General features: G+C 49.2%; 1 protein-coding gene across 1 annotated transcript in view; it reads right to left on the bottom strand.

The window, feature by feature from the left end:
* Nucleotides 1-24,848, bottom strand: part of CRACDL (CRACD like) — a 126,260-nt gene that overhangs the window by 12,951 nt on the left and 88,461 nt on the right. Inside the window, exons 4-7 of the mRNA XM_057309310.1 lie at nt 24,379-24,514; nt 23,868-24,032; nt 17,874-18,101; nt 11,311-12,910 (exon numbers count right to left, since the gene is read on the bottom strand). Coding sequence (XP_057165293.1) covers nt 11,311-12,910; nt 17,874-18,101; nt 23,868-24,032; nt 24,379-24,514 — 2,129 coding nt within the window. The remainder of the gene's footprint in view (nt 1-11,310; nt 12,911-17,873; nt 18,102-23,867; nt 24,033-24,378; nt 24,515-24,848) is intronic.

Below are 24,848 nucleotides of genomic sequence, written 5' to 3'. Positions count from 1 at the left end.
GTTGATCAGAAACTAATTTTGAGCTATAGCAGAGGAAGGAGAAAAAGTAGTGAGACCCTATTACACAGCACTGTCTTATAAGTCAGCATGTCCACAAATACCCCACGTTGGATTCCTTGTGGCTTTCCAGGGACAGCTGGAATTCTGCAAGATTTGACTCAAGTAGCCACTGGAGAACAAGTGATTAGTTTCAGGGATGGCCCTTGTCTGCAGGGCTTAGATTTTCCTTCCTCTTTTATCCCTCGGTCCTTCCTCACTCCCCCTGCACACGTAGAGAAATCTCTCCCCACCCAAGAAATGTTCATGGCTAGGGTTTATTCAGCCTTGATTTTCACAGCAATATCATATTCCTAATGACCCTCACAAGCCTCCTTGTAATGTAAGAATCTTTTCAATCCCCATTTCAGAGACAGGAGCACAGGATGGCATGGAGTCAAGGACTTGTCCAGGATCACATGGCCAATATGTAACGAAGCTGGCATTTGAACATAGGCTTTGTCTTTACTCTTCATTCACTACATCACAGACCATCTCATGTTAAGGAGTGTGACTCCCCACTTTCCTATACACCATCCTCTCCCCATGATAACTTATTGGGTGGCAAACAATAGTTACTCAGTCTGGGCACTACTGAGACTTGGGGCTGGATGATTCTTCAGTGTTGGGGGCTGTCCTGTGCATGGTGGTATATTTGACACCTTGCACTGATGCTGGCAGTGCTCCTTCCCGCCACAGTGGTGACAGTCAAGTATGTCTCCAGACACTGCCGAACGTCTGCTGGGGGACGACGTCGGCCCTGGTTGAGAACCACCACAGAACAGCATAAGAGTGAAGTGCACTCGGCTGCAGAGGAGGGCTACATGGTACCCACTCCCCTCCACGGGTCACCTGCTGTGTTCCTTTGGGCAAGGGCTTTTCGCTGCATTTCAGCCTTCCCATTTATAAAATAGGATTATTGTTGGAAATTAACATGTAAAGCATTTAATGTGATTGTGGGCACTTAGTGGGTGCCTAATATACATTAACAATTACTGTCATTATTTACCTGTATCCTGAGCGTAAGTGGTGGGTAAATCCACCGCAGACCCTGACCTCGGGAAGCTGATGTGCAGGAGACACACACACAGACAAACAGGTGAAAGTATTATGGGAAGAGCACAGCCCTTACAGGACGTCAGGAAGCTGCTACTTGCCCGCAAACAGTGCCATCTAATAGAACTTTCTGCGGTGGTGGAAATGATCTCTGTGCTGCAGGCTAGTCATAAGATACGGGGCTGCTGAGTCCTTGGGATGTGGCCAGGGTGACTGAGGAACTGATTTTTCAAATTTAACTACTTTAAGTTTACATTTAAACAGCCACACGTGGGGTTGGCTGGCTCAAGTCGGTAAAGTATGCAACTGATCTTGGGGTCCTGAGTTCAAGCCCCACGTTGGGTTTACTTAAAATAAAATAAATAAATAAAATAAACAGCCACGTGAGGCTAACAGTTCCATGGTGGTTAACACAGATTTGGATCCTTGCTACTCGAATGCTGTCTGTAGACCAGGAGCGTTGCCCTCATCAGAGTCAGAATCTTCATTTAAAGGAGATTCACAAACATTTGTAAGTTTGAGAAAGTGCTGCCCCAGAATAGGCGTTCTCAACCCTGGCCTCACATTAGAATCACCTGCAGAGGCTTTAACACTCCCATTGTCTGCGCTCCCCCTGCACCCATCAACCCGAACCCGTGGGGGTGATGACCTCAATTTGCAGTGAGCACTGGGAACCAATGATCTCAGTGCTGCTCCAAGCCTCCACCCTGAGGGAGCCTTGGAGAGCCCACGATGCCTTCTGGCTGACACAGAGTGCCCGACTGACCAGGTGGTCCAACTCCCGAACTGGGCTGATGCCCCTGTTCCAGGACCTGTGAACCCTCCCTGCAAGCAGCCAGTGCCCCTGCCTTGTATCTGGATGTGCACTCCCAGGGCTGCCACCCTGGTGCCCCTGCAGTCCTCAACTCTGGCCTCACCCCTCAGGCTTTTGGCACCCCCTGCCCAGGACACTCGCCTGCTTCTGTCATGGAGATGCTGCCTTCCCTCTTCAAGCGCACTTCTCTCCCACTGTCCTAAGCCTTTCCATAAGCGCACAGGGGGCTTCAGTCCCCGCACGAGGTTCACAGCTGCCCTGGAGAAAAGTGCTTCATGCACTCTGAAGTGGCACCAGGGCGGCAGACGAACGGTGGATGGCACTGCCCCTCCACACCTTCGGGAGTGGGCTGCACCTTTGTACGAACCTGACTGCTGCACTGCCAGGTTTTAGAGCAAAGCGGAGCAGGACCCTGATCTCCTACAGTCCGTTACCCTGCCCCAGATGGGAACCAGAAGACTCTCATACCTTCCTGGTATCCACATTAGGATGGCCAGGATCTGCTGATTAAAGAGGACGTTTTCATCCATCGGGATGAAAAAAAAAAGTGACAGATAGACTGACAACACCTAGTGCTGATGGGGTGGGGGAACAAACAGTCTCTATCCTGCGATATTCTGCACACACATTCTCTCGGGGGTCTCGTATTCTCATGTTGGCGCCTTCACTGGTTTAAACCAGGACAGAGAGAATCCCATTCCCACGTACTATTCTATGCAGCTCAGAGGAGGGTATTCTGGTACATCCTTAGGAAATTATGACTGTACTGGTGGAAACTGCAGCACAGTTTGTAGTTACGCTTTTGCTGCCCTGTGTATTACTATTACTAATAACCTCATTTTATAAAGGAGGAAATGAAGACTCAGAGGTTAAGAAAGTCACTTGCTCAGAACCCCACAGCCCCCGAAGGGTGGCCCTTGGAATAAAACCTCCAAATCCAAAGTCTTCAATCTTACCACCCAGGCCCCTGCCTTGCCTTTGGTGTCCTGCAAACCATGGAGGGTACCACCCACTGAAGGCCAGGAGACCTCCAGGCACGGATACTCCACAGAGAAAAACAAAATCGTGGCTGTGCTCAGGGGGCTCAAGGTCAAGTTCAGGAATGTGGAGTGCACTCAGGGTAAGCAGAGGTGTGTGCAGAGTGAGAAGGGGAGCTGGTAGCAGGGGTGGGGCTGGAGATGTCAGAGGAAGTGAAGGAGTAGCAGGGGAACTTAGGAAGGCAGAAATGTTGACCTTGGCCAGAATCTACAAAGCCTTAAATGCCTTCCCCAGGCGTCTTTTATTCCATATACAATGGGAAGGCATCAAGAGTTTTAAAGAGCAAAGCTTCATGCTTAGACCCAGACCTGGGAAGAGAGAGTTGCAGGGAGGTGCTGTGGGCGTCGGGTTAAAGACCAGGAGGGCTGACGTGGGGGCAGATTAAAGACACTCCACATCAGGATGGCCAGGACCTGCTGGCCAAAGAGGACATTTTCATCCATTGGATTGAAAAAAAAAAAAATGACAGATAGACTGACAACACCTTGTGCTGATCAGAGGGGGGAGAAAGTTTCTATTCTGTGCCAAGAGGTGTAAACCGGTACCACGTTTTTGGGAGGGAATCTGAAGCTGTCTATTAAATTAAAACTGTGCATGCCCTTGAATCAGAAAGCCCACTTTTAAGAATCTATCCTAGAGAAGCAACAGTGTGACTCCACTGAGATAAAAAACACAAGAATGATTATCGCAGCAAAAGGGAAAAAAAAAGCAACTCAACATACTCAAAATGCCCTTCAGTAGGGAATAGTTAAATAAAATACGGTACGTGTACTATGTAGCCCTTAAAGGGAATGAGATTGAGTGACTTGTTCTTTTTTTTTTTTAAAGATTTTATTTATTTATTCAACAGAGATAGAGACAGCCAGCGAGAGAGGGAACACAAGCAGGAGGAGTAGGAGAGGAAGCAGCAGGCTCCCAGCGGAGGAGCCCGATGTGGGGCTCGATCCCATAACGCTGGGATCACACCCTGAGCCAAAGGCAGAGGCTCAACTGCTGTGCCACCCAGGCGCCCCGAGTGACTTATTCTGATCAGAAAAGAGGCCCATGTCTTATTGTGGAGTAAAAATATCAAATTGTGAGCCAACACGTATAGCATTTTTGCGATTAAAAAAAAAAAGATTCATATGTCTCTATCTGTATGTTGATATTGATGAACTCTGACTGCAACGGGCACAGGAAGGAGCCGGTGGCGGTTCTTTCTGTGGGTGGGATTTCCGAGGTTCAGAGAGGGGTGGAGAAGAGGCAGCTGTCACTTTTTTGTGCCATTTAAAAGATTATTTTAAAATTTACATAGAGTAAAATTCATCTTTTTTTGTTATAGAGTTCTAGGAGTTTTAACATACTTCGATTCTTGTAAAAAGTCACGAATAGGATACAGAGCAATGTCAACACCCCAAAGAATTCTCTCATGCTACCCCTTTGTAGGGACCCTACCTCTACCCCCAACCCCTGACAACTACTGATCTGTTCTGTCTCTATATTTTGCCTCATCCAGATATCACATACATGGAATAATACAGTTTGTAACCTTTTAAGACTGATTCCTTTCACTTAGCACATGCATTTATGATGTTACTGTGTGTACTCCTAGTTCACTCTTTTTTTATTGCTAAGTAATATTCCATTGTTTGGTTCACTGACTGAAGGGTATTTGGGGTGCCTCCAGTTTCTGGTGATTATGAATAATGCTGCTATAAACATTCATGTACAGGCTTTTGTGTGAACCTAAGTTTTCATTTATCTGGGATACTCAGATGTGGAATTGCTATGTCATAAGGTAAGTATATTTTTAATTTTGTAAGTAGCTGCCAAACTGTTTTCCACTAGCAATGTGTGAGAGCTCCAGTCACTCTGCACCCTTTCCAGCGTGTGGTCATGCTAGCTTTTTTATTTCAGCCATTCTAATATGTAATGATATCTCATTACAGTCTTAATTGCTGTTTTCTCTAATGGCTAATGATGTTGAACATCTTTTCACGTGATTATTTGCCATCGGTATAATCCCACTAGTGAAATATTTGCTTGAGTATTCTGCCCACTTTCTAATTGTATTTTTTGGCTTTGTACTGTTGACTTTTGGGGATGCTTTATATATTTTAGATACTAGTCCTTTATTGGATACGTGGTTTGCAGATACTGTCTCACATTCTGTAGCTTGTCTTTTCATCCTCTTAAGGGAGTCTTTGGCAGAGTGAGTTTTTAATTCCAGTGAAGTCCAATTTATCAATTTTTCCTCTTATGGGTCATGCTTTGATATCAAGGCTAAGAACTATTTGCCTGGTCCTATGTTCCAAAGATTTTCTCCTAAAGTTCCTGAAAGCTTTATAGTCTCACCTTATATTTAACTTGTTGACCCCCTTTTGAGTTAATCATGGTACATGATGTGAGATTAGGTCAAGGTTCCTATTTTTGCTTATGGACGTTCACATGCTCCAGAACCATTTGTGGAGAAGATGAAATAAACCTATGCAAATATGGCTTTTTTAAAACAAAGGCAAAAATAATTCGCCTAAGCTTCTTGGATGTGTAAATTCATGTTTTTCATAAATTTAGGAAGTTTTCGGTCACTACTCCTTCTGCTCAAATCTTTCTCTTCTCCTTCTGAACTCCTATGATATGAATGTTAGACTTTTTAATATTGTTCCAAAGGTCTCTGAGGCTTTTTTTTCACACTCAGGCTAGATATTTCCTATTCATCTGTTTTAAAGTTCATGGGCTTATCTGTGATCTCGTCTAACGACTCTTTTTTTTCTTTACTGTGTTTTCCTGTTCTAAGATGCCTGTATTTTTTTTATATAGTTTCTATTTCTTTGCAGAGAATTTCTATCTTTCCATTCATTTCAAGAGTGCTCACTCTTACTTCACTGAACATGGTGTACTTGTTGCTTCCAAGTCTTTGTCTAACTTCAATTCCAGTTTCTGCTGCTAAAACAGAATAGAGCAAAGCTTTGTGCCTAAAAATAAATGCTTATTAATAAATTTCATAGAGTGGCTCTTACTAATATTCACAGAGAGCTTTATATTCAAGCATAAGAGGGCACATAATAAGCAGTTTTTTTAAAACCACAAAATCATGAGTTTGTTGTTTTTTTAAAAAGTACCATTGTTAAAAATAAAAATAAATAAATAAAAAATAAAGTGTCTAATAATGCTAACGTTTGGATCACCTCAAGGTTGGCATTTATTGATTGCTTTTTTCTTAGAGAATTTTTTAGGTTCTCCTGATTTCTTCTGTATGTTGAATACTTTTGGTTTGTATCCTAAACATTCTGAGTGTTATGTTGCTACTCAGTCCTGTTAAAATCCTCAAAGGTTTTGATGTGCTGACTCTAGTTGGTCTCATGCAGATGCAGCTCGGAGATGAGCCCTGGGCCTCATACACATAGGTAAAAGACGCTTCCTCAGGTGTCTCCTTTCTGTGATTTCCACCCCCAAGGTTCTCTGGCTAGAAAACCAGGGTTTAGCCTCTGCACTGCGGTGTGCTCTCATGACTGGGACGGAGTGGCGAGAGAAAGAAGCCTGCAGGACCACCACTAGCACACCTGTCACTGTTGCCACCATTGCAGAAGGGCTGTAGCTTCATTACCAGATCTCTGCTGGGGTGCTGTCTGGAGAGTTAAAGGGCTCTGACACTTAGGTGCTGCTATGGGTGGAGGTGGGTGCTTTTTTGCTGGTGCTCACCTGAGTAGGGCTGGATTAAAAGAGCTCTGCCCTAAAGGATGCCATTGCCACAGCCACCATGACAAGAGGTTCCAGTCTGCTGCTCGCACTTGCCTGGTGCACGGATGAGAAAATCCAAGGAGCTCCACCTGCAGGGACTGCTTTCATATATAGGGGCTGGCTGCTTAGTTGCTGGCGCTCATAGGGATTAGGGCCAAGACCATCCAAAAAACTCTGTCCTGTGGAGCTGGTGCTGGGCCTGGTGGCGGCTGGGAGCAGGAGGAGCAGGACTGGAGAACCACTGAGCTGGGGCCTGCAGGGGTTCTTGGTACCACCGTGGCAGGGCAGGGGGGTCTTCAGAGTCTCGATATCACTACCCAGCCCATCCACTCTTACCCGCCTTTCAGAATTCTGACATTCACTTCCTGCATTTTGTCCAGGGTTTTAAATTTTACCAGTGGGAGAGATAGGGTGGTGTGTGTTTATTCCATTTTGGTCAGAAATGTAAGTCCCTTTTTAGATAATTGTAGAAAAGTAGGATTACAACGTGATTTTCCCTATAATTTTTAGGCCTTTCGGTATTTTCATATTAAAATCTTTTTGATGACTCAAAGATCTCTAGCTTATCTGGATAGCTGGGGGAACTGAGAAGGAAATGATCTGGGGTGGGGGAAGTGTGGATAAACTGAATTATGAATGTTGAGATGTCAAGTCAGGGATCCCACAGATGGCCAGGCGCTGGTTGCTATGGCTGAGGGAGTCAAGGGAAGAAAGAACTTGAGGAAACAGGTTGAAACCTGAGATGTGTTCTATCTGGGGGAACCAAGGAGAGGCTGGTGCACTGGGAGGCAACCAAGGATGAGAAAATACACTTGTTTGAGGGGCACAGGAAAGGTGGAGAAACGGAGGCCCACAGTGTTGACCATACTTGCTCAGGAAGGGACTGTGAAGGGGAAGATAGACCAAAAAAAGACACAGGCATGAACAGATTTTCTTTAAGAATTCAAGATATATGAACACAGTTGATCCTTGAACAACAAAGGTGTAAAGTGCTGGGGTGAATTTTTTTTTTATAAATATAGTACTGTAAATATAATTACTCTTATGATTTTCTTAATCATATTTTCTATTTGCTAGCTTACTTAATAGTAAGAACACAGTATGCAACGCATATAACATACAAAACAAATGTTAATTGACTGTTCACGTTCTCGATAAAGGATCAAGAGTAGGCTATTATAGTGGACCACACAGGAGGCCGGTGCCCTTAAGCCCTGCACTATTCAATTATCAAGTGTGTTTTTTAGCATGATACCAAAAAAGACCCCCTACTCAAATGAATACATCTAAAGTGACCATATCATTAGAGTAGGTAACAGTTGCTTTGAGTTCCTTTCTTCCAGAAAATGCCCCTGACACCCAAAGACAAGATGGGCATCTATCTACACTCCCCTGTGGCATCTAGCTGCCACCTGCCTCTTCAGAATGGTAAGCTCCTTGAGGATGAGGTCCTCATGTTTTTCCTGACCGCCTTTTGGGAGCCAACACAATGCTGTGTGTACAGCAGAAATACATGAAATATTTGTTGCAAGAATGGATGCATAATAAGTGAGTACTAGAGTCTAGAGAAAGAGGTTCAGAGACCTGGGTGTGCCATTGTTATCACTAGTCTGGTCTGGACTTAATGAGCTTGGACTGGAGGCTAAGGCTCATTATCAAATGAGGCCCCTAGGTGACAATGGCAATTTGTCCAGCTATTCTCCAAAATACCCCACATGTGACCACAACCCCATGAAATATAAAAGATACACTGAGAAAGAAGAATGACCGGAAAAAAGGCCAATGGGGACAACATCTAGAAAGTGGACTCCTAAATGGTTGTTTTTTTCTATATACATTCTCTATTTCACCATTTTTCCACATGAGAATTTCTAAGTCTTTTGCCTAACTCATCCTGTGCTCAGGAAAGTGCTTTCCAATCTGTCATTTAGACTCCGATATGGAGAACTACTGGAGGATGGGTAATGTCCTGCACAAATGAACAAGGCTGGTAACCCTGGGCCAGTCACCTCCTATTAATGGTCTCCTTCGCGTTGATGAGCACAAATATGGTACTGGCCTTGCAGTAACCACCCCAGTGTGGCCCTCTGAGGTCCAGCCCACTTGGCAAAGCTGGACTTCTCTGTTTACTGCAAAAACTGGGGAATCCTCCCTGCCTCCCCCACTGAAGGGTTCTTCCACGCCTTTGGAGAAGGAAGACAGAGTGTGGACGAGAGGAGGAAGGATCAGCAGGAGTGCCGAGGACAAACCACTCGACTCCCTAAGGTAGAACTGTGCACCCATCTGGGACACCCCAGTAACCTAGTATTATGGTGTATGCCCCTGAAAGCGGTACAGGGGTGGCAGCCCATCTGAGAGCTCTGGGTAAAGTGCCTGCCACCATAAGATAATAAACAGCAGTAATCAGGCCTTTCTGGAAAACTGAATAATACTGTTATTAAAACTTTTAAATTATCTGTATGTTTTATACGAATTTAATTGCCTCCAACGGCTGTATTTTGGGAGCAATGAGGATGACAGAAATAATAAGAATGAATTAAACCACAAGCAGATCCAGTGTCTGGGGAAGACACAGAGGCTGTTTTCACTAATGGGATCTGACAGTACAGACCCTGGGATTCTGCTCTGCTCTACATGAGGCAGCCCCCCAGGCCCCAAGGTCCCAGGCAGCAGCCATAGCCTGTCCTAATATTTGCCCCTCAAATACCAACCACACTTTGGGAGAGTTGGGTTCAAGCAGAATGAGGGTAATGCTTCCCTTCCTCTCTCTGTACTGAAATGAAAATCACTACCCCTGCCCTAAAGTAACCTGGATTCTTCCTCCCTGAAATTCATCTGGATCAGTTATTTCTGTGGCTTAGAGAATATTACTAAATGGACAAGACAATTCTTTTATGCTATACTCTTAAGTAAAGCCGTTACTAAATACTACACTGTATTTCATAAATTGAAGAAAAAAAAATAAAGTCTTTAGAGACCATTCCAAGGCATCTGACAATAAACAATCCCAACTCTCACACCTTAGGCTGAGGAAGTTATAAATTATTAATGTGTCAAGCATTGCCCTCTGAAGCTTCTTTTCCAGCTCTGACCACGAACCCAAGTATCCTGCGTTTAAGTTCCATTCGGTCCGCAAGCCCTTGAGAGACATTTTCAATTCCAGGCCATGAAGGTGGATGGTGCTGATGGCAGGGTTTTATCTGCACAGAGCAAACCCCCTCCTCCCTTGATATTTCAATGGGTTTTTGAAACACTCTACAATAGCTTCAATAACCTCGCAGGCAATTTGCACGGTGGATCATCAGCTACAGCCTGAACCTCTCCCAAAGCTCCCGCACTGATTATCCTAATGTAGCGGCAGCAGCAGCAAAAAATCACTGCTGAGCCAAGGGGCCTTGGATCAGGCAGGCCAGGCATGCAGCCTCTTTGGGGGCGTTGTCCTGGCACTTCTGCCTAGAACTGTCACCTTAACAACTTAAAGCACTATATGCATGTGCGCGTACACACACACACACACACACACACACACTGCATTTTCACTCACTTCCCAGGAGGGAGGCAGAAAAGATAATTTCTTTGCACCTGTCTTTACATTGCTTTCTGGGAGCTAATTTTCCCTTCATATGTGCACGCTTCATCTTCTCATGTATACACCCCATGGGTGTGGGTCCCTAGGAGAACAAGGTCCTACTTCCTCAGGCCCACAAGGCAGCCTTTAAGCGGAGTCCTGGACTTACAGTAGCCACTTAAAACATCCTGAAAGTTTTGTTTTTTTCAAACAGAATTTGGCATGGAAAACTTCTTAGGGCCTTTATCACATACACACATGCCTCGTTTGCATAGTTTTGTTTCTGGCACAGTGATTTCCATTAATAAAAGAATCCAGCAACGAAATATTCTTTAGCTTTGCCACAAATACCCATTTCCAACAGATTTCTCGTTTCATCTGAAACACTAAAAATAAAGTGACGAATGTCAAAGACCTAGAAAGGTCATCTATTTTGTCTCTGCTCATGTTAAAGGACAGTTGCTTTAGAAAATTCTTACATTCTGCCCCAACCTTCACACCATCTCTTTTTTGGGACAGGAAGTTAACGCCCACGCCCGAGGGGCTCCTGTTTTACAAAGGCTTGACTCCGATAAGTGGCTGGGCCACAGGAGCCTGATTATTAAAGGGGGGGGGGGATTCCTCCTGGGGGTGGGGGTAGGTCAGAAGGACACTGAGTGAAGCCAGATGCTTCATTTAGAACCAAGAAGTGGGGTAGGCCCGGGAGTACCTCCATCCACCAGAGCACCCATGTCCCAGGATTCTGGAACTCACCAAGCTTCTGAGGGAAGAAGTGAAAAAAGCATCTGAGTGATCCCCTGAAGAGCCAATCTCCTCTCAGGGAATACGCTGCAAGATGTTTTTACGTTTTTTCTGCCTCCTCTGAACTGCCACAAAATCCTGCTAGTTGTTCCCTCCCTCCTTCCTCACTCTCTATTCGTGTAACTCTTGACCAAATGCGTTAGTGGGACCATGAGGAATTCTGGTTTGTAATCCCAGTCCCCCGGCAAGGTTTCCACCCGGAGTGCTTACATACTCCGTGGCCGTGGGATTTGCCCACGCTCCTGCCCCTTCCCCAGCGGGCGACTCGGGCTCTTACCAGCTGCCCGGTGCGGCGACCGCGTCTCGGCCATCCGGCTCTCGCGTCTGGGCTCCGAGGGCGGCGCGGCCTTCGCCAGCTCCCCGGGACCGGTGTCGGGGGGCGGCAGGGGGCGACTCTGCAGCAGCGGCTTCCTAGGCAGGGGAGGCTTGGCGCTGAGCGGCTCCGACGGCCGCGCCTTGCCCTTACCCTGCTCGTGCGGGGACCGTGCCCCTCGAGGGGAGGGGGCCTTCGCGACTGGACATTTCTCGTCTTTGGGGAGCAAAGCCAGCCCCCCCTTTTCTAACCGGATTTCAGCGCTGTATCTCTTTACCCCTCTGACTTCCGCCGAGGACGCCTCCCTGTGCTTGAAGGACAGAGAGGTGGAGCGCAGCTTGACGGGAAAGGGGCCTCGGTCCTCCCCCGAGGGCGGCTCGCGGGCGGCCGGGCAGGGGTCTCCTGGGGCATCCCGGGGGGTCCGGCCCGGCCCGGCCGCCGTGTCCCCCGAGTCTCGAGAGCCGCCGCCGGCCGTCGTGGGTTTCCCGCCGTGGGGCTCGGGAGGCGCCCGCAGGTCGTCGAGCGCCGCCTCGCTCCTCCAGACCAGGCTGCTCTTCAGAAGCGGCAGGCGGCCGGCCGAGGGCCCCGCGGGGCCGGCGGGCTCGAGCACGCGGACGCTGCCGGAGCGCGCCCACGCCCGGCCCGACGACACGGAGAACTTCACGGCCCGCAGCTCGCTGCCTCCCCGCTCCACCTTCCGCTCCGGCGCCAGCCTCTCGGGTCCGCCCTGCGGGGGCTCCGCCGGTTCGGCCCTGGGCTGCTCGGCGGGGGCGGACTCTCCGTCCAGAGGAGGGGGGGTGGGCTCCTCCGCCGGCGACTCGCAGGCGGGCGGCGCGCCGGGGCTCGCGCTCACCACCGGGGCCTTGTGCTTCAAGCAGCTCTTGGGGGCCGGGGGGCTTGGGGCGGGGGCCTCGGGAGATCCCTTCCCTGCTCCCTCGGGCTCGGGCTCGGGCACGGGCACGGGCACGGGCACTTCCAGCGGCAGCTCTACCTCCTTCTGGACACTTTGGTCTGGCCCCTCTGGACCAGGGGGAGACTCCGAGGTGGTGGCAGGGTCAGTCTCGGGAGGTGTCGTGTCCTCCTCAGGGATGGAGGGAGATAACCGAATCTCCACGTCTCCAGAAGCACAAACCACCTCATCAGCTGTTTCCCTGGCTGGGGCACAGGTGCTTTCCAGGGACACTTCCTCTCTCTGGTTGTCGCTGTCGGGATTATGGTGCGGGGAACCTTCTGGCAGAGATAGGGACTCCGGGCCTGACACAGGCTCAGTGACCTCGGGGGTGGCCGGGCGGCTTGAAGGGTTATCCCCGAGGAAGCTCTCCTCCTCCTCCTCGGCGCTGGCACTGAGTGCTGGGCAGTGCTGCAGGCGCGCCCGCCTAGCTCGCGGCCCCCCAGGTTGCAGCATGGTCGCTGGCCCCCCGGGCTCGGGGCTTCTGTCCAGGACCACATCCTGCTGAGCGGAACTGGGGCTCTCTTCTGTGCTGACTCTGGGTAATGACTTCTCATCGTATTCCTCTTCCTCTGGGGTACACGTCAGATCACTAAGGGATTCAGACTGTGCTCGCTTGGAGGAATAAAGAGGACAAAAGACAGCATCATTATGTCGAATATTAGGAAGCCTATGACCTTTCCATTTTGTACGAGGCTTAATATGGTTTAAAGGAAGCAGTGTGTCTCTAAAGCTGTCACCTAAGCAGACATTCACACATGATGTCTCTTCTTAATCCTTCCCTTACGGGTCTATTTGGAAACTTGCCTTACAAGTTCAGCTTTCAGCAGAACAGTGGCAGCTATGCCCTTAAAGTAAATAGTGCTTAAGGCTCTACTGGCTGAGCTGCAAAACCAGTGGACACTGCTCTAAAGAGCGAAGCAAAGGGGATCAAATAAGCTGGGTGTCTGCCGTCCTTTGCACTCCATGCCTATTATTTCATCTACTCTTGATTCATCCCAGTAAGAAAGGATTATTTCCTTTTTGCACTTGGAGAACTGGGAGCTCATAGAGGGCCACACCTTGCTCAAGGTTGAGCTTATTAGCTCAGGTGAAAAGCTGGTGCTCTCTCTATGACCCTGTGTTGCCCAAGAGCTAGTTTCCCATCTAAGTGCTCTCTGTCCAGGGATGGGCCCCATGGAGAAGGGAGACTGGTGTGCCTAAAGGGTGATTCATATCACCTCAAACACAGTCAGGAGCAAACCACAGCATGTAAGATAACGTCCCAAACCATAGCTGATGGATAAAGTCCAAACTTTTCGGCTAAATCCAAGGTCTTAAATTCTCCGGTCTCAAATTATTTCTCCCACTCCCTGCTCAGGTCAAGCTGAGTCCTCACTACTGAGTGTGCCAGACTCTGGGCCAAGTGACCGGCCAGCTCCTCTCCCTATACCTCCAGGGTGTTCCACCAGCACCCCAACAACAGTCAGATTCCACTCCTACAGGAAATCTTGCCAAGTCCCTGCAGCTAATGGTGCTGCTCCTCTCCTGAAGCCCAACTGGTTTGACAATCAAACACTGCCTTGTATTTTTCTTCGGAAAAGTCTCTGGAATTTAAATTTAGTCCAACTTCCTCCTTGCCGTACCCAAAGCCAGTTGCTGCTCTCTTAGGAAGGAGAAGAGATCAAGGTAGTCATGAATCAGTCAAAAGCACTATGAGAAAATGACTAAAAGCTTGAGGGTGTTGAGGTTAATCTTTGAAAAAGTTCAGGACATTAGAAAACACTTCTATCTTCATGAAAAAAAAAGTTCAGGACATTAGACCTCCTTTTCTTTATGTTAAGACATGTGCCGGTGTGTTTGTGTTAGGTTTTTGTTGTTTGCTGCTGTTATTTTAACATCTTCCAGCTGCCATCTGCTTGCTAACAGAACACAGGATAACTGGGATGTTTGCAACAATACCTAAGCGAGCTCTTGCCAAGATGCACAATCCTATTCCCCTGGATTTGAAAAAAATGAAGATGTGCAAAGAAATCTACAGAAGAATTTTCAAAAGCTGCAGGTTCAAAAGGTGTTACTGGCCTTTTGCTACTCCAGGAAATCACTGCTGTTGAAAACCTGTTTTAGGATGTGGGTCGCGTTTTAAAACTATCACAACCCTCACGAAAAGAGCATAAAGCTGAGAAGCAGGCCCAGCTAGGCGCATCCCACCTGGAGCCACCGGCAGCTACAAGGAGGGAATAGTGAAGGGCTGGGCAGGACGGAGGCAGCGTGGAGTGTGGACTCGGACACTGAGCAGAGGCTCTGCAGGGAACAGAGCGGCTCCTAACTCAGCCTGGGCTCATGCACTGGGTACAGCGGGAAGGCTGCATCTACCCGCTCCCTCTCCACCGCCGCCGCCCCTCCCCTCCTCCTCTGGGCCCTCACAGCAGCTTCACCCCCTACAATGCTCTGGAGGAAGAGGGAGTGGAGGACCCCCGTGCTCAGCCTGCACCAAGGTGGAGACTCTGTCATGGCTGCCTGCTTATCTGCCTCCTGTCACCAGAAAGAAAGAGTCATGGGGCAGCACCCATGTCATCTCTGGGCGGAGGACACTGCTGAGCAGTAGTGTCAGTCTCTAAGACCCAGAACTTGTAGTTGGCAGCTCTGTCAGCCACAACCTGGGGCTACTCATCTGCTGAAAGAGAGTTACTATTCCCTGCTCCTGGCACTGCCTGGGCTGGGACGAGGACCAGCCCGGGCAGTGAGACGCTGGCGTGAACGTTCATGGGCTGCGTTCCGCTTCCGGCACGTCACAGCCACACACAGGCAGTGGTTCTGAGCAGCAGGATAAAACGCTGAGATAACAGCCAGCATTTGTCTTTTGGGTGTTTCTCTTTCCCGACCTCTGCTCTGGTGGGGCAGAAGGATGCGGCCAAATGCACTCTTGGAAGTGTTTTTCCAACTTGTAATAAATATCATGGTCTTAATAGCCAAGGTTTGTTTGTTTTTTAACTGTGCCAAGAGGGAGTTTTTAAGGTAGGAAAAGCCCGCCCCCACTCCTGTTTTTCTCTAGAGCTCCAAAGATTCAGAGCCTAGACGGTGGGGGTAGAGGGCTGGCCCCGCCCGTGACAGAGCTGGAGCATTGTGGCCGGACTGGACAGCTGTTCTGCCCAAACGGAGGACACAATGCAGACAGCAGCAGGGAGAGACTGAAGTGGAGACTCAGAGAGAGATGTCTGAGTGGGGGCGGGGGTGAAAGTGGGTGAGGCAGAAAGAAACCTCAGATGTTATGGGGGATCAGAAAAGCATGGGAAACTTGGACCTCACCCTTCAGTGAAGTCAACAGAAACCGTGAACCCCTGCAGAAGTCCCCAGGGTCCAAGAGGGGGCAGTGTGGTGTCTCCTCCTCACCCTCAGAGCAGAACAGGAACGCATGAAAGCACCCTGATCCCCAAGAGGGGCCAGAGTACCAGGAAAGTCTTCACGACTGGGAGAAGCGACCTCATGACCAAAGGGCAAAGAGTGCTGAAGGACAGAGGCCTCCACCTTAGGACCCAACAGGGACACTGGTGACCACTGGCCAGACACCTCTGCCCAGTCAAAAACTTAAGGTATCCATGCCTGCTCCCTACCCAGAAAGGAAAGCAAAGAAGGAGGGAGGATATGTAAATGACCGAGTTTGAATCAAGAAATGTTTACCCAGACTAAATCAGAATTTCTGTTATTCTAAAAAAAGGGGGGGGGGGTTCAAAAGCTAAGTCAAGTTCAAATGTAAAGGAAGAATGAGAGGTACAGCTTTGTCCAGTGGACAGTGAAGGGGACGCTGCATTTCCACCTGGAGTTATGAGCCGGGCTTTCCTCTGCCACAAAGTCCTGGCCAGGCTGTGGCTGGTTGCGTGTACCCTTGTCTCTGCAAAAGTCGTCCCCATGGGAATAAAGCCCAGACTTGAGGCCAGAGGGAGCTGGCTCTGTCCCTGCCCTGCGGGTCCCTCAGCACGAGGACACGCAGGTTGGAGTTACTGGTCCTAGCCATGTCCCATAGCACCAAGCCTTTAACTGTAAACGTGGTGGGTGTGCAAGCATTTACACAAGTACAGTAGTACCCGGCTTGCACAAGGACACATTAGCCTGAGGGTAACCACAGCTTACTTCCTGCTCCAGTGTTAGTCCCCACTGAAGTCACCTCTGTTGGCAGGAGTTTAAAAAGCACCTTCTGCATGCCCAAAGGAAAACCCACTGTCCCTCGCTGAGCACCCATCTTGTCCTGGGCCTTTCATCAATACCCCACAGTCTTTCTCCAGGGAAGGAAGGGGAGAATGTTGGTCTGTGGACATCTCTTTCTCAGCTCTGTCACTCTCTGCGGCCAGGCTAGCCCCACACCCTGCTCTCAGCTCCTCCAGGGCTAAGACATTGTGGGTACCGCTGGGCAGCAGAGAAGGCAACGACCTTATGCGGACCTCTAACCCACCAGTACTATGAATCCAAAGCACTCCATGAATGAGTTCTTGGCTCTTAGAACTATGAGCTGATGACTACACAAGCAGGATGCCCAAACTTGGGGGGGGGGGTCTGTCCTCACAGGGGCACAATCCCTATACTACTAAGTAGGTCCCTGCCCAAGGCAGAAGTCCGAGCTAGTGTGTCAGCTTATGTGTCATTGTTCTTTCCCTCATTCATTCATCCATTCAACAAATGTGTACTGAATACCAGCTGTGTGGCTGGAACTGCTCTAGGGCCTGGACATAGGGCTGGGATGAGCTCTCAGAAAGACTGGCAATATGGTGCCTGGGTGGCTCAGTTGGTTAAGTGTCTGCCTTCAGCTCAGGTCATGATCCCGGGGTCCTGGGATCAAGCCCCACATCAGGTTCTTTTCTCCATGGGGAGCCTGCTTCTCCCTTTGCCTGCCATTCCTCCTGCTTGGGCTCTCTCTCTCTCTCTCTCTCTCTCTCTGACAAATAAATAAAATCTTAAAAAACAAACCAAGAAAAAGACTGGCAATAAACAAGTGAGCACACATATTTACAAAGCTCACTTCTGGGTGTGGCCAGTGCTATGACGGAAGGGAACGTGCTGGTGGGAAGGTGGGGCTGCTTTCCATAGGATGGATAGGTGAGCCTCTCTGGGGAGAGGACCTCTCGGCTGAGACCCAAAGACAGAAGGAGCCAGCCAGGAGAAGAGTGTCTCGAGCAGTGGATACAGCAGGCATCAAGGCCGGGGACCGGAGACAGCTTTGGAGGCCAAAGTGTGTTGAGAGAAAGAGAGAGAAAGAGAGGAAGCCTGAGAGGTCGGTAAGGCCTGGCTGTTCCAGGCCCGGAACGTGGACCCTATGCGGAGTGCCGTGGAATGGCAGGGGACACGCAGCACATCGCGGCTTTGTGGGAAGTATTGCAGAACCAATGAGCGGATGGCGTGTTTATGCAGGGAAGGGACTATCTGACGAATGCTGAAAAAGAGGAGCAACCCCAGCTCCTGCAGATAGTCCCACTGACCGCGGGGGTTTCTCAGAAAGGGCACGTGACCCTGCGAGGAGAGAGGCCGGGGTGGGAGAGGGTGGGGGGGGGGGAGGGCTGCCAGGCCTGCCTGTCCTGTGTCTGCATGGAGGAAGAAGCCCAATTACCGAAGACAGCCGCCTCATCTTGCTGGACCGCTGGTTGCGGGGCTTAACCAGGAGCTTGTGTTTCGCTGCAGAGTTGTCCAGGCAGGAGGATGATTCTGGAGGGTAATCGAAATCAGCCACCGGTGCCGCACTGCTGTCTGAGGTGCGGGGGGAGACGCTGGCATCGCTCGTGTGCCTGGAGGAGAGCAGGTCTGGAGACTGTGGCCGGGATGAGGAAACTAGAGAGATCTTCATGGGACAAGAAGCAAGCATGCTAAGCATTAACTCCTCGGTGTGAAATGGTTCCAGCCAACATATCAACTCCCTGATTCTACCGTGCTCGGTCTTCCCATGCCATCTGAGGGCTTCACATGGAGGGACAGATTTAAAATCTGACTCTCAGCAGGGAGGACTCTAGGGTACTTCCTTAGAAAGGTAAATGGTTGGGAGTTTTAAATGCTGGGCCAACCCCTACAAACTTCTCACTCATTTCCAAGGCCATGCAGAGAACCTGTGCTCCGGGCAGCCGCGGTGAGACAACTCTGCCTTCACCCTCCCAAGCAGGTACGGGCACTTCAGACAAGAACTTCCTTCTCTGATGAAACAGACTCTCCTGATCTCTCCAAGAGCAGGCTTGGTCCTGCCTCTGGAAGCCAAGAGGGTGGCCCAGAGGAGTGATTTTACAGGCTGGAGCATAGGACGGCCCAAGCCCACCACCCAGCATCCCATCCCTGCAGCTGCATTTGTTCATTCTAGAAGGTTTCTGTATCTTCATGTGCTCTTGGAGGATTCTGGTGTTACAAGTATTTTACTAGCTCATACCTCAGCAGCGAGGCACTGACCAGTCAGCCAAGGGCAAAAGCGCTCCCAGGGAAGAAGAGGATTTTGGTGGTCACCGGGAAGAATGACGGTAACATGCGGTTACCTTCACTGAGTGAGGTCTCAGTGGGTTCTACTGCAAAGACATTTATGGGCATGAAGTGGTGGAGGGGGTACCCAGAGTGCACCCATGAGCAAATGCAGCCCACATGAGGAGTGGGACGCAGAGAATCTGGGAGGTGCTGGGCTTTAGTTACAACCCTGCCCTCCACTTCTACGCTAGTTGGTGCTCAGTATTAGTGTCAAGTTTACATTTTCCTCCCAAACTTTTCTGTCTTCCAAATTTTGTATGTATACACACAACACAATTTACCATTGTAACCACTTTTAGCCATATGGTTCAGTGGCATTAAGTACACTCCCGTTGTTGGGCAACCGTCTGCAGAACTTTTTCTCCTGTAAAACTGGCACTCTGCACCCGCTAAACAACAACTCCCCGTTGCTCCCTCCACCCAGCCCCTGGCATCCACCGTTCTACTTTCTAGCTCTGTGAATCTGACTACTCTAGGTCCCTCACGTTAAGTGGAATCATACAGTATTTGCCTTTTTTTGTCTGGCTTATTTAACTTCACAGAATGTTCGGCTGTGTTGTAGCCTGGGTCAGACTCTTCTACCTTTATAAGGCTGAACTCTTCTTGCCTGTTCCCTTATACTATATTCCATTGTGTGTAGAGACCACATTTTGTTCATCCCTTCATCCATCAATGGACCTTTGGGTTGCTGCTGCAATTTAGCTGTTGTGAATAATGCAGTTCTTTCAGATATATACCCAGAAGTGGGATTGCCGGATCATACAGTGGTTCTATTTTTAATTTTTGGAGGAACCTCCATACGGTTTTCCACAGTGGCTGCACCATTTTGCATGCCCACCAACAGTGCCCAGGGGCTCCAATTTCTCCACAAGCTTGCCAACACTTGTCATTTTCTGGTTCTTTGATAGTAGCCGTCCTGACGGGTACGAGATGGTGTCAAGCTTACATTTTAACCTAAGACCATAATTCTAGGCACTTCACGATGTTTAGTAAGCCCCTGTGAAAACGGTCTCCTCAGGAAGGAGGCAGCAAATAAGACGTGGGCAGCGAGCAGACTCCCAGGGGCCTGGGTGCATCTTGCTCAGTTTCTTTTCCACAACCCTGGAGCCCCGCACAGAGCAGGTTCCAAAAGTCTCTGCTGAGCTAGGGGACACCAGAAGGATGTCACTGTTAGAGAGACAAGTGGACGCAGGGAGTGGCCTCTGCAAGGGAACTTCCTCGGAGAAACGTATTTTCCCTTTCAACAGAAAGGTCCCTTATATCTTCTCCGGCAAGTTTTAAGTTGATTCCTGCCAACTGGGAGAAGACGATTACTACAACGAGGGGAAAAGGATTATAAGTGGACACAATCTATTTTAGTTCTCTTGTTTCGGCTACTTGGGTTCTTGTGGGAATAAAGCAAGAACAATTATTTAAAAAATAAACCAAAGGACAGGACTCCCAGCTCCCTTTGTACCTGTGGCTCTGGTTTCTACTGTTACAGCTGATGACTCAGGAAGACACATAAGATTGGACAGGTGACACCTCTCCCAGGTGTCCTCCCTAAGGGTCACCACTAGAATGGGTACATTCCAAGGATCATAGAGAATCCTTCATTTTCACCCTTGTCTACAGGAACAATGTATATACACTTGGTAAAATCAGGGGTTTTGTTTTTCTGACTGTGTGGGACTTAAGAGAACAGGCGAGACGAGCTGCTTTCACAAATGCAGTGACTCCCAGGCAAGAATGATTATGTCTACTGCGAGGACATGGGCTTTGGTCACCTCCCTATAAACCCAAAGGACGAACCTTCCCTGCCTCCTGTCCACTCAGCTCGCTCTGTGTTTGCGCTGTCTGAGCAGACATTCCTGGGCTCAGGCCCATTCTAGCCCCCCCCCGGGGGCGGGGTGCGAGCTGGCAAGGAGCTTAACTTCCCAGAAAGTCTGACCACAATGACCTCTGTCCCTGCAAAACCCCTGCCCTGGCTGTCGTGGCTGGTCTTCCTGCTAGGGCGCCGAACTCCCAATTCTCAGTCTTTGTGGTCGTTCTGAGAGTTCTTGGGGTCTGAAAAGACCCACATCTTCATAACTGAGAAGAATTACGTGCCCCGTCCTTGATCAGTGAAGCGACTAGGTGAGGTAAGGTAGGATGGGGCAGGAAAGCTGACCTGTGTTTTTACGGGCTGGAAGCATTCCCACTTGCATTGCTTGCTCCCAGTCACCTGGTCTGTCCTGAAATCTGTGCTTCTGGATAATTCTGGAAGTGAATGATTTAAAAAGTCTAACAGGTGGCCGGCCCTTCATTGGAGGAATGGGACTCAACTGGGAAAATGGCCTGGGGTTCATGGGCTTTTTCAGGGGTGACCCTGGGTGACAGCTGCTTTACAGTGTCTGTCCTCAAAGAGAGGGGCTCAGCCACCCAGGAATGTGCTGAGCCCAGTGTACATGGGAACAGCCCGCAGACATGGGCCTTTTTAGGAAGGAGGAGTCTGCTGCCTTTGCACCCCAGCTGGCCTTTCCTGCTGAGGGAAGGGGAGGCACTGACCTACCTGATCCCACATCATCCTCTCCAAAACCCTCTGAGGACACAGATTCCTACAGGTGACAGAACCTGCCCACTGCCTGGCTGCACGGCAGTGTGTGCCTTTCTGCCAGAGCCTGTGTTGTCTCTTTCTGGGTGTCACCTTCCTGCATCACCCAGGACAACCTGCCAGCTTGCCACCCTCTACCCAGTGCTTCCTACTTAATGGCAGGACACTTAGCAGATGGCTAGTCGGATGTCATTTTATCTTAAAAATCACCAAAAAAAGTCTCATTAGTTGTCACCTCACGTGGTAATGCGATTTTAAAAACACTACTACGCATTTCCTGAAAAACTCATTCCATCAGGAAGTATCACCTTGACAGCGTCATGAGATACTTGTTACTGGAAACCTTTTATCACAATAATCTTCATTAAGTTTCTCTATCAAGCACGTGGGCCTGCTTCAGGAGTCACAACAGGAAATAAGAAATAGCCCACAATCCCATACTTTTGGGATTTAAAGTACCCTTATATCAAATATCACGTGTTATATAAAGACATTTTAAAGGGTGCATTGTTTCCCCCTTTCAACCAGTCCACTGTGCCCAAGAAACTTTCAGGGCATAAAATATGATCACTGTGTCTTTAAAACCTTGGTAACAAAGATTACACATATTTTTTAAGTCTTAAAGCCTCCAATTTTAGTTTCCTATTACCCAATTAAGAAAATTACCTAGTTCAGGGGTGCCTGAGTGGCGCAGTCGTTAAGCGTCTGCCTTCGGCTCAGGGCGTGATCCCGGTGTTATGGGATCGAGCCCCACATCAGGCTCCTCTGCTATGAGCCTGCTTCTTCCTCTCCTACTCCCCCTGCTTGTGTTCCCTCTCTCGCTGGCTGTCTCTATCTCTGTCAACTAAATAAAATCTTAAAAAAAAAAAAAAGAAAATTACCTAGTTCATAAAATTTCAGCACCTTGTTTTTTCGGTCACATAAGCAGGGATGCTGAGAAGGACGAGGCCAGCCCTGCCCTGTGTGAGTGGCTCCCACGCAGCTAACTATGGGATGTGAACACTGCGGCGCTCTGGAGGTTTGGAGCTGGGCTCATGCCTTAATGCATGGAATTAGAAACTACCTGTTCTCCTGTACTGTCCCAGCTAGAGGCAGAGAGAGCCAGAGAAGTGTGTGATGGACTGAGGGCAAGTCAGTCAGCTAGGGCTGGTGAGTGTCCTCTCCCCAGCACATGGCTCTGAAACATACACAGTCCCGTGTGGTCCTGAGTCTGGGGACGCTGAAGATGGGGACGCTGAAGATGGGTCTGTCCTGTGACACTGGGGTCAGCCATAGCCTGCCAACCCTCCCCGCCAGTGTTTTAAGGTGTTACGGGGTACAGGGTTGGCTCGAAATCCAGGAAATGGGCCAAATCATCCTCTTTGTCTTCTTTCTCTTCAACATGGGAGAGCAGGTATGAGTAGCTCACTGTCTTTAGACCCTGCTCACGGAACAAGCAGGGTCAGGTTCACCTTACAGCAGAATTCTGGAGAGCGTAACTCTCTAGCCAGCTCTGAGCGAACCCCCAACCCTGGGACTTAGTTACATTCAGCTATACCAACAGCCCTTCCTCTGGCTTTCATCAGTGATGTTCTGGGAACCCACAACCACACCCACGTTAGGCAAATATTCTTTCCCCTGCCTTTGCAGGAGGGCTTCTGGATGTCCAAGTTGAAGTGACTGCTGAACGTATTACAGAGCAGCTCAGAATCGGCAAGATGGTGGTTCACAACGAATCCCCGAGATTCCCAGTGAACAGCCCTCCACCAGGGCACAAGCCATAGCTCCAAGAACGCACAGGGCAGGGGCGTGGTTATTAAAACATGGACTCTGGCCTTTGTTTTTCAAGTGTCAGCACAACCCATATAACTCCAGTTCTATCCACCCCTCAGCAGGGCTGGTCTAAAGGGAGAATGATCATTTACACACAAGTACAGCATATGGGCTTGAAATGACGACACCACCAACAGAGCGGCTTCCACAGGACTCAACTCTTCCTCCTGTTTCCTAATGGGGGAAGGTGTTATCTACGATCAGCTCCCCTGCCCTGCTGAGGTCATAGATATCCCTCCTGCTTGTCAAACTTCCCCTGTTGCCCTGTTTACCAGCGGCACACCTCACATTCTACCCCTAGACCAACAAGTTCTCATGTCCTAAACTCAGATCGGACAGTCCAGATTAGGTCATATATGTTCACCACTCCCTTCTCCCTGCAGCCAAATGTCCATGACAACAGAAAATACACATAAAGGTGTTTCCCTTCCTTCAGATGGGGTGCCCGGTCTGGTCATCTGCTCAGACAAGAAAAACCAGGTAGAGGGTTGATTGTATCAGATCTGTAACCATTACGAAAAATGTTACCAAAACCCTATCTCCTGACAAGATAGAAATTTCTGCTCAAAGAATGAAAACAAATGCAGCCCAAGGCCTGAATGTGAGCCCCACTGACCTGGTCTGGAATACCTCCTGGCCACACAGACCACGGGAATCTTACAGGAACGCACAGGGGCTACCAGAGCACAACCCCCCACCCCCAAAGTAGGCTTCACTTGCCTTTATGGTTGTGCCTGGACCGATGTCGGGCAGCAGGGACATCTCTGGGGGGCTCCTGGGCAGACCGTCGTCCTCAGAACTCATGCCGGCGTCATCTCCCCGCTTGGCAGGAAGGCCCCCCGGAGGAGGTGGCGGCCCCATTTTCACATTACACTGTATTTTTAGCTAGATTATGATAAAGAACATTTGCTCTTGTTTTCATCAGCAGCTTTTTATCAACAAATCTTCCTGCTCCAATTCACTTGCTCAGGGGATATTTACAACTTCCCTGTCTGGGGTAGTGAGTGGACTGAACCGAAAAGAGCAGTCTGCCACCAGCTCGCCTGCTCTCATCTTGAAAATGAGCGGCTACCACTTAGGATGAGTCAAGATCCACTTGTAAGTAATTCGGTGTGTCCTGCACGCAATTCTACTTCGAGATGTGTCACATAAACCAAGCAGAAATAATTCTAAAACTTCCCGACTCGTATTAGACATACATACCAAGTGTCACTGCCCAGGAGAAGTTTACCTGCAGGGCTTTAATCCGGTCACACACATTTTCTTGGGAAAACACCCGTACAGGCCGAGGAGGGTCCTGTCCCGACTCAGGAATGAAAATACTGTCGTGTGACAGGGCCCGGCTGCCCAGTGCACCCCTCGACTCCCTAGGATAAAAGAGGCACTGTGAAACTCTGCGCGCCTCCGTGTCTCATGCCCGGTACTCGGGATGAACAAGAGGGCTGGGGCCTAACAGCCTTGGGCTTCATTTATATTTTAATGGCTTTTGACTCCAGTTTATCCCCACCCTGTCAAGTACCACAGTGAACAATTAGCAGCACTGGAGAGGTAGGAATTTTCCTGATGGATCTGAAGGTTGTGTGACTTCTTTTTATTAATGAGAAAACCAGGTTTTGATGAGGTGTGAGGTCCAAGACAGCAGGCCTGCAGATAAGAAGGGCTGGGGGGGTTGGGTAGGGAGGGTGTGTGTGTGGAAGACTG

The sequence above is a fragment of the Ursus arctos genome, unplaced genomic scaffold (genome assembly GCF_023065955.2).
Source record: "Ursus arctos isolate Adak ecotype North America unplaced genomic scaffold, UrsArc2.0 scaffold_8, whole genome shotgun sequence".
NCBI classification, from domain to species: Eukaryota; Metazoa; Chordata; class Mammalia; order Carnivora; family Ursidae; genus Ursus; species Ursus arctos.
The sequence above is the reverse complement of the archived record's forward strand: the minus strand, read 5'-3'. Positions and strand labels throughout refer to the sequence as shown.